At 53.3% G+C, this 10,179-nt stretch overlaps 1 protein-coding gene across 1 annotated transcript; it reads left to right on the forward strand.

Annotated features, from left to right (window-relative positions):
• TGME49_261940 (hydrolase, alpha/beta fold family protein) lies at positions 1–5,669 on the forward strand (the record flags this gene model as incomplete). The annotated part of the gene is made up of 7 exons (XM_002365275.1): positions 1–528; positions 1,341–1,434; positions 1,840–1,989; positions 2,538–2,740; positions 3,099–3,551; positions 4,205–5,042; positions 5,401–5,669. The coding sequence occupies 7 exons, from the start codon at positions 1–3 to the stop codon at positions 5,667–5,669; spliced, it is 2,535 nt and encodes an 844-aa protein (XP_002365316.1).
• Between the last annotated feature and the right edge of the window lie 4,510 nt (positions 5,670–10,179).

The following is a 10,179-nucleotide window of genomic DNA, read 5'->3' on the forward strand; positions in this document are numbered from 1 at the left end:
ATGGCTCTTCGCTTCGGCTCCAAGCTGGACCGCACTGTCCTGCCGCGAGACGCCTCGCATCACGACGTATCTCCGTGCAGTGCCTCGTTTCCTGGCGAGGAAGAGGAGCCGGCTGGCAGCTGCGTCTCTTCCAAAGAGGATCTCCCCGAAGACGCACGCACCTCGCCCGCCCGCGCGGCGCATGCATGCGTGACTTCTGCGGCAGAGTGTGTCTCCAAGAAGGAAAGCTGCAATGACGTGGTGAGAGATGGAAGTTCCTCTTCGACTCGGAGCCGCGGGAGCGCGAGCGGCGAGCATCGCGCCTCTCGAGGCGAGGCGCCGAAGCAGAAGTCTGTGACAAGTGACGCAGAAATCCGACTCGCACAGATCATCGAAGAAGATTCAGGCCGAGACTGCAACGCTGACTACCCCGTCCCCAAGTGGCTGAGAAAGCAAGGCGTATGCAGTCCTTTCTCCTACTTCCGTTCCTTCAAGGCCTCTCTGGGCATCATCAACTACGATTTGAGAGGCCCACCTGGAAGTCCTCTGGTGAGGTTCTCTAAAAAAACACAAGAGACAGCAGCTCTTCCTCCGTTGAAGCGTGACCAAGTGTCGATTTCTGCGAATCAACAGAGTCCAAACTCGAGGAAAATGCCATTCGGAACGCCAGTCTCAGCTCTATTGAAGCAAGTGGATCTGCATGCACAGTTCGGTGAAAAGAGTTTGCATGTTCATTCAAAGAACTACAGAGAGTGAACGCCATCTCCGGAGGGCGAGGCGCCAGGTGCATGCACTCCGGCGTCTTAGTCATTTTAGAAATGGATCAACTTTGAGAAATCCGAACGTTTGCGTCGACTCGATTGGAATGTCTTGTCTAAATAAAAAGCCGTAACGAAAGCGATGTACACAACAACTTTCTGCGACAAGCGTTCGAACTGTCGAACTCAAGAACGACAGTTCTGACCCCCTTCTCCTTCTTGTTCCCTCACTTCTTCTCCTTCTTGTTCTCGCCGTTCAAAACCAAGCGTCTCATTTCTTTACACTCGAGGTGGGCGAGCGACAGTTTCGAGTCGAGATCAAAAATCCGTTTCTCCCGCGCGCGAGTCTCCTGAGCTTGGGATGTGCAAATACGTCACACGTTTCAGAGTTTGATGTCTGTTCCGTCTCTCTGCCGCGCTGGACTGTGGCGGCCGGGTACGAATCTGGTGGTCTCTGCGCAGAGAAATTCGTTTGGAAAAAACGAAAGAGTGCATGGGCTGTATGTCTCCGGAAACAGAAGGAATCATTCAAGTTCGATCATGTCTCTGTTTCTGAACGTCGACGTCGCATGCACTGATGTGTCGCGTCTGCCCGGTTCTCAGGTTGTCACATTTCACGGTCTTAACGGGACGCAGTTAACCTTTTTCGACTTGCAAGAAGTTCTCGCGCGTTTTGGCTACAGGACTTTGATTTTCGGTCGGCCTGAGAACATTCACAGAACGTTGCACTTCTCCACTGGAGTGTCTGTTCTGCCCCTAAGAGGAACTTCGCCTTTCCTATCTCCTAAACTGGACTCCTCTCTTCAGTCGCTCGCGCTCAGCCTCTTCCTTCTTGAGTTCTCAGATTCGGAGCGTCAACATGGGGGTTCTCTCTGGGACACCTGAGTGTACATACACCGGAGCCGACCGCGTTGTGGCGTGCGTTTCACTGGCGCCTCCACCACACTGAATTTCTGCACGAACGCGTTTTTTGAAAATGGCAAGCACGTACTCCTCAGAGTGTGCAAGTGGTTTTCTTCCTTTCCAGCTTTTCCGAGTTCTTTCGAAGCGTCTGTAAAAACGCCTACACTGCATACGTTGGCTGCTGTTGCATGCGCCACAGATCTCTACGGTCACGGGCTGTCTGCGTCGCCACGATACAGCTTTTTTCTGAAACGGTACGGCCTCCAGTTCTTCGTCAAGCAGACCGACGAACTTCTTGAGCATCTCGGCCTCGAGAACGAGCGCATTTCTGTCGTAGGCTTTTCAATGGGTAAGGGGAACGGCGTTGACAGTCGACGCTCACGCGTGCATAGGACCTAAGTTCGTGCGTGGATCGGGAATGCCCCACAACTGCGTTTGTCCTTTTTTCTTCCGCTGGTCTTGCACTGGCTTCTCTCGCCCCTTTGTCTCGCGCATCAGGACAGAACGGCCTTCTTTTGCTCTCTGCGTCCGCCAGTTGATGAGTCAAAGCACTGCCGCACTTGTGTCGGTACCCATCAATCTCTGCTTTCTTCATATCCTGCTCACAAATGGGTGCAACAATTTTAGGAGTACCTGCAGTAGGTGGACCAATGCCACAAAGAGGAACTCATTTGTTCATTTATTTTACGGTAATGTTTGTTGACAAGATTTTTAAGACGCGGTTTAGAATACATGCAAGACCTGCCACAAAAACACATTCACATTTGCGGCGAGAGGTCCGGATGATTGTGTCTCTTTGTCTAGACCTTGTCAATGTCCCAGCGAAACTCGGCGTCTCCCCGTTCCTCGCGGCTTGTCTTTGGATCTGTCTGGGGTTTCTCCTCCGCTTTGTTTCAGGGTGTGTGATCGCAGCGGAGTACGCTCTTCATCGGCAAGAGTTCGTGGATCACATCTGTCTCGTTGCGCCAGCTGGCATGCTCCCAAATAAACCTTTTCCGGTCAGAGTTCTTCAGCGCTGCGGCTGGTGTGTCTCCCCGTGTTGCTGCCTCGTCCCCACCTGCGTCTGCCGTTGCTGCTTCAGCAAGAAAGGATTCATCCAGGTAAATGTCAGCACTGTGTTTCCCTCTGTTTACTTTTTACTTTTCTTCCGCGTGTGTGCCTGTGCGGGAGGCGCACGACTTCGTTCTCTTCCTCGCAAAACTTCGCCGATGCCACCCACACTCTCGCAACGGTCTCTAAGATGTCCAGTTTTTTTTCATGCGGGAAGACGCCTCGCGTCGATTCACAGTCCCGGGAGCTTCGCCGTCCCTGCACCGTACCAGGACGCTCGTCCAGGCGACATAAACTGCGTCTTTGTGGTCGTCACGCGTCTGTCCTCGCTCTGTCGAAGCTCCGACGCCCGTGTTTCATCTCCACATTTGTCTCTTTGCTTGTCGTCGCCTTTCTTCCGCGCTGTAGAAGTACGAAGAGGAGGAGAACGAGGAGCGGCGCCGCTCGAGTGTCTGCGCAGCGTGCGACTCGGTGGCTGAGGATCCGGGAAAGGAGGAGAAGAAGCGTTTTTTGCGGCGAAGAAAACGAAAACCAGAGGGTGGACACAAGGAGATGTCGGCTACGCGAGAGTGTCGAGAAAAAGCGAAGTCTTCCTCTCTCCCTAGGCAGACGGCGACCCCTCAAGCGAGTCAAGAGAGGCGGAGGAGGCGCGCGGAGACAGTCTCGGAGTCCAATAGCGCTCAACGAGGAGAAGAAAAGACTTCCAGTCAATACGGAGGCGCACTCGGTGGAGTATCCCCAGGAGAACTGCTGTGGAGGAGACTCATGTGGCAACTCTACGTCAAGAAAGGCGTCGTCGCAACCTTTGTCGGATGCGTTACACACGTTCCTCTCTGGGACGGGAGGAAGATCTACGAGCGGGTGAGCAGTTTTCGAGAGCGATTTCGACTTAAACTTTGTTTTTGGAAGTCGCCGTGAAAACGCGGCTTTGCCCCGAGTTACCACTGGATTTCGAGTTGGGTTCTGAACTCTGTCGTGAATGTAATTTCAAGTTCCACTGTGAACTGGCGCACGAATTCAGTGTTTGATCGCATCTCTGGCCACAGGAGCTGAGTGAAGTCCATCGGCTTCTCGGTATGTTGTCAACATGTTTTCGCTTGGACGAAAGGCCGCCTCTGGATGTGCTTCGTGCCGCTCTCGAACTCCCTCCTTTCCGTCGTAGACAAGTCACCTGTTCCACTGCCTGCGCAGCAGGCGCTTTGGGTTCTCTCGTTTCTCGGTGTCGCGGTTCTGCGTTGGTTTTGCTTCTCTCGCCTCTCCTGAAGGTGCTACCTAAAGCTCACCCAGAGCTCACGCCTGTTCCCTCTCTCTTCCGCCCCCCTGCGTCAACTTCGCGCTCGTCCTCTGGGCGACGTTCGTAGTGGCTTTGGTGTGCTGTCGTCGCCGATTCAGACGCGTGGTGAGCATCGTTTCGTTCCTCCGAAGACCTGCACCCGACGCGTTGACACGCTCTCGCCTTTCTCAACTGTGCTCGCTGGCCTTGTTTCCATTGTGCTTGCGTTTCGCGTTTCCAGCTGGGCGAGACAGGAAAGCCTGTCCTTTTGCTGTGGGGCGAGGAGGACACGGTCGCGCCTCTCTCGTGTTCTGCGGCGCTACGCATGTTGATACCCAACTCGCACTTGATCGCCTTTCCTTCCTGCTCCCATCTGGTGCTCGCGGATCGCGCGCAGGCGAGCATAGGCTGCATCATGGCGCTCCTCGACTTCCCGCGGACGTGCGACCTGCGTCGGTGGCAATTCGCACTGCCCTTCGACGCAGGCGGCGCCTACGTCCCCCCACACCATCGCGCGCCCCCAGGCGTTTGCCCGGAAGACTACCTCCGCGAGCTCCGATACTCGCCCAAGTTCACCATTCGCCTGTCGAGCTCAGACAAGCCTCAGCGCCTCCCGAGACGCGCGCAGAGCCGCGCCTCCACGGAGACACGCCCGAAACCGAAAGGAGACACTGCAGGCGCGACCCTGGGCGTCACGGAGACAGCGGGGGAGGGTCTCGAGGAATCAGCAAGTAGGGAACTAGAGGAGACAGGCGGCGTAGGGATCCGAGAGAAGGTCAGAGCCCAGATGAGGGAGGAGATGGCGGCTGCGACGCGGAGAGAAGGGGAGCTTGTGGGGAAGCGCGGAGGCGACCCGGGAGCTGAGAGACAGGAGAAACGAATGGAGAGACAGGAGGAGGTAGTTGGAGACAGTGAAGGAGAGCGTGTGGAGTTCGGAGGCGGAGAGAAGAAGGCAGAGGAGGTCGAGGAAGACGCCTTCGGGGAAACGGGACTGCGGCCTGCAGAAGATGTAGAGGGAGAGTTGGGAGGAGAGGAAGAAGAAGAGCTTTTCAGCCTTGAGTCTCTTGACGAAACAGAAGGTGGGTCCGTTCAAGAAAAAACGTTTCTCTGAGAACTGGATGAGGACCCCGTTCACTCGTGATCACATTTTGATTTGTTGCTTTTATTTCCAGTTTCCCTTGTAGGCGGTGACACGCAGCTGAAGAGCGCCTGGTCGCCTGCCTCTGGTGCGCCGGCTGTGCTCATTTTTCGTTTGAGGTCTGTTGTTTTGTGTCTGTTTCCCTCTCCTATTTATCCTGGTTCCACTCATCTAAGCGGGTTCTTCTCGTCTTCTGTTCTTGTTGCTTTGGATTCGTTCCTCCTCCTCTCGTTTCTCATCTTCTTTTCCCGGTGTTTTCGTTCCATTTCTGTTCTTGGCCCTTCCGCTTGTTTGCGCAGGTCGCGCGGGAGAAGAGAAGGCTTCCGAGACAGTTCATCTTCGCGCAGACGGCCGGCGACCCCGCAGCGCGTCGATGGCTGCGGCGGCGGCTGCGACGTCTCACCTTCTTTCTTTCGATTCCAATTCTACTCAAGAAATTCTTCTTCAGGGAAATGCAGACCATGTACTGGTGCCAGCGCTGTCCGCAGCACCCGTGCAAAGCGCCTTTCAGCCCCCACACTTGCGCGAGTCTTCTTCCAGTTCTCTCCAGCTCACGCGCGACTCTTAGGACGTGCCATGACCGCCTTCCGTTTCCTCCAAAACAGCTCTCTATGTGCTTTCGTTGCTTCCTTTAGGGTGCCCTTTTCGAGTCTCTCTCTTCTCTCTTTATAAAATAGGCCCGGAAGCCTGTGTAGAATCCCTCTTCTACTCTTTAGGGTCTCTCTTCTCTCTTCAAGATCCGGTTTCTCTGTTCACGGTCTTGTTTTTCTCGCTCTTGGGTATTTCTAAAGGGTCCCGGGGATGTCTCTTGAGGGTCTCAGCTCTCTCGTGTCTCCTTCGTTCAAGAATTGAATCCCCACAGAACTCCTGGCTATTGATCGCCCTGACAAACGGCACTTTGCATGCAGGCGAGACGAGCAGGCAGTCTAGCTCCTCCCCACATGGTAGACCGCCCTAACTGTCCCCTGCGAGGAGACACCCCACACGGCGGAGACCCCAGCGGTGTCCACGGGGCGGAGAGGCTTTTTCGGGAAGTAGAGGCGGCCCGTTCGGACTGTGCATGCGGAAACCGGTTCGAAAAGGACATGCGGGGGCTACATAGCGTCACGCTCTGGGAGCGTGAGAAAAAAAGGCAAATTAGTGATGTGCTGTCTCCGCGGCTGGCCTCTCTCTTTTCGTGGAGGCCTCTCCTTCCCTCCCCCCAGGTGTTTCCTTTCTCTGTCCCCCTACCGCGCCCCCCCACCCCACCGCGCCGGTGAAGAGAAAAAAGAAAGTAGAGATAGCATTGCTTTCTCCTGCGGTGAAATCTCTAGGGGAGATGTAGACGCTCGAGGGGGGCGACGGTTATACGCATGCAGGTGCCTTTTATGTTCATTCAGCGTTGGCATTGGGGGCTCGACAGCGGGGAGGTTTTTGAACGTGGAGGAGAGAGCGGAAGGCGACTCGTGAGATCGCGACGAGGTGAACGCTTTTCCGAGATGAACGAGCATGTGTGTAGAGACTTTGTTTGGTGGGATGGTGAATGGAACGAGAGGCCCCCGTGTTCATTTGCTTCTCCGAACAAGGGAAGGTATTGGAAACTGAGAACGCGTCTGTCCACGCGGTGAAGACGACGCTGAAGTGGAGACTGAGAAAGAAACACATGGACTGCAGGGTGGTGGACTGCTTAGTGCGTGAACGGATTTCTGGAGACGCAGTCTGCGACGTTGAGAGGGGCGTGGGCATTGACGCGTGCAGGGGCCTTCAGCTTTGCTGGGGCGGGTGAGGAATGGAAGCGAAGTATCGCTTTTGCTTTTGCTGTCTTTTCCGAGGCGTATGGCGCGAGAAGTTGACGCCAAACCTTGCAGAAACGAAAAGGAAAGAAGCAGACGCATACAGGTGATTCCTGCGAACCTAGTTTCTGCGGTCTTGTACTTCGATGAGAAAACCAGGCTCGAGACAGATACGTCGTAGGACACAAGACAAAATCCTGAAGAGAAATGCTTCAAGAACATGTGGGGAACCGCACTCTTAGAACATGTGCGCTGCCTGAAAATCTCAGCGGTTCTCCCCGGCTTCCAAATCGAGGTGTCTGCCTCCTTCGGAAGCAGGCACTCGGCCTGCAGCGCTTCAGTTCCTAAAAAGTTCCGGTTTCAAGGCGCCAGTTGTCCCTATACATGTGTCTACATGTATGTTTGTATACATGTCTGTGCATATATTTATACGTCTGTTTATATGTCTATTTTCATAGACGGGAAATGCATGCTAAAGACGACTGCTGTTTGTGTGAGTGCTGACTTGTCAGCGACCGCGTTGCTGATTTGACGTTCTTTGTCGACTTCCCTTTGCGTGCGCATTTTGCATGATTTTCACTGAAGGGAGGAAAGCTTTGCGATGCACGTCCTTTTTCTCTTTCAGCAATTCGGTGCGTGCGGGAGCAAGTCACACGGGTGCTTTTTTCAACGCGTTTCAACCGCAGGCGGTTGCTACCCCAATGGAGAGAAGCTGTTGCCCGCCTTTGTGACTACGCTGCATGTTTGACTTAGACAATTTGCAAATCTCCGGGGAACACATTAGGCCGAAGGCTCTGAGGAACTTCTCAAGTTGAAAACTCTGAGGAACATGCTAAGCCGAAGGTTGGAACAGATTGTTCTGAATGTTCAGTGAAACACGTCAGGTTGAAGATCCGGTGAAACACATAAAGTTGCAGATGCTGTGGAACGAACTGAGGCAAACATTCTATGAAACGGATTGAGATGCTTCTACGGAACGGAAATCTACAGTTGTTGGAAGGTTCTATCGACTACGCCGGCCGGAGATCTACCGGCCTTTCTACTCTTGCTGACAGTCACTACTCCCTGCTGTCGATCGTGTTTGAGTCGCCCTCCTGTCCACGTGGAAGGTGGCCATCAACAAAGGGATTTCCACGGAAAGCCGCTGCGTCCTTGCCGGATGCAATTCGTCAGACGAAGTCGAGTTTCGCCTGTCAGCTCCAGGAAATTCCTTTCTTTCTGGCAAGGCAAGCGCAGAAAGAGGCATAGCAAACAGTTTCTGAATCCCGGGAAGCGCCATCTCTCTTATCCCCGAAGCGCCGCCCCCTCTCCCCCCCGCCAAATCCCGCTTTCGCCAGCGTTGTGCTGGACACACAGCAGGGGACTGTGCAGGAGAAAGGAATTTCGGAAAAATGTCGATTGACAGAAAACACGAGACGCTTCTTTGTTCGTCAGAGAGACGGTTTTGCCGCACGGCCCCGAAACAAGTCGACGGAGATGCACTGACAACGCCGGGCGACGCACAACTCCCGGCAGACCTGAGTGTTTTCATAATAGTAAGTTACCATCACTAACAAAAGCATTTGACACAGTTAATTTGTGGGGCGTCGAGCCCAACGGCGCAACACCAATATCCACACTCAGGTTTTCAAAACCCCAAGCGCTGTACTCTGAAGCACATACATGATCGGAGTAGTTCGGGAAGCTTTCGCTGCCTCCTAGACGGAGATCCCACCAAATCTTCTTCAAGAAAGCGGAAAAGCAAAATGACAGAAACGAACCGGTCAGCAATGCAGGAGAAAACGCCAGTAAAAGAGAGGTGGTAAAAGCCGTCCGGCAGCGGTTGAACGCGACACAGAAAACTACGGCACTGAACCGGGGTCGGTGTTAACCGGCCGAGGTCACTCTGAACTTCAATTTGCACCACAATCGAGCACCCCTGCGGTCTATTCCTAAATGCCAGGTGCGCGAAATACAAAAAACGGATAAAAGGAACTTGCCAAGCACCACCAGATCTGTGAAACCGACGGAAAGAACACGAACTCGCCCCGACACCTGTCGGAACACCCTCTCCAAGAAAAGCTATCCGAATCCTAGGGACTCAGCGTCCAAGCAAGTATCTAGTAAAAGTGAGTATGGAACTCCTTTTGAGAACCTAGACAAGTCTGCAAATTCCCACGGGAAGTTCTGATCTAAACAAGGGTTTCGGCCACAACATACAGTGCCACAGATCTGACATAAAAAACCCAACAACTGCGAGACACAGAGTGTACCACACGGCGTAACGCTACCCGTTCTCTAAAGCCCCGCCAACATGCCACGAGCCCACCCACGTTTGACTGAAAAGGAACAAAGGCGAACGTACCACGACAAGGAAAGGCCTGCTTAGACGATGTTGGCCAACCCTGACGTTCGTGTGTCTGAGTGAGACAGTTTTATCAAGCCGTGTCTGAAGATGATAATCCAATTAAGAATGGTTGGCCCTCAACAATTCCTCTTTGCTTTCATTTCTGCATCTGAATTTTTCCGAACCGAGCAGGGTGTCTGTCGAGGCATCGCAGACTACCTCACCTACCACAAAAATGCGATTCCCTCTAGATGAGCTTTCTGTGGGATGCTCTGCCGACAGTCCTAAAAACCTGACTTTATGAACCCCTTTAATCCCTCTTCTAAACACATATTCTGGATGACGAACACTCCGGAAAACTCGCAATATCTTTCCAAAGGACACTTCTGCATCAAAGTGTCTGTCCCCATGGACTCCATTACCCAAAAGACCCGGTTTCTTCAATGTCGATAGAACAACAGATCGCAAGTGATCGAGATCTGCCTATCCGCACAAGTCTTTTCTCTAAGACAAATCTGCATAAAGAGCTGGAAAGACTGTTCTAGGAGACGCTGAGTTATCGTGTAAGTCGTTAGTAACGTGCGCCGCACTTCCTACGTTCTTTAGCATCACGGCTCTCGCCGTCTATCCTTCTACCGCAAACAACACTGCAGCGCCAGACCCGCTGTCCCTGCGCTAAAAACACCAATTTGAACAGTAAGGTAGAGCGTGGAGTATCGAAGGAAACCGTGTGGTCGGGAACGAACACTCCCTGTAACTTCTTCCCTACAGACAAACCTCTAAAAGCTTAAAAATGCGGCATCTACAGCCCCGCGACGTGAATAAACGCTTTGCTACACCTCAGTTTCTGTGCATGTGCAGCTTTTTCCTTTTTGCTGCTGGCGGTGTGTGTTCGTCTCTAAAGACTCCGACAAAAGAGGGGGAAATGCCAGTATTCTCTTGGTCGCGCGATGAAGAGTGGAATCGAAAGCCGCACAACA

The sequence above is a fragment of the Toxoplasma gondii genome, chromosome VIIb (assembly GCF_000006565.2).
Source record: "Toxoplasma gondii ME49 chromosome VIIb, whole genome shotgun sequence".
Classification (NCBI taxonomy): Eukaryota; Apicomplexa; class Conoidasida; order Eucoccidiorida; family Sarcocystidae; genus Toxoplasma; species Toxoplasma gondii.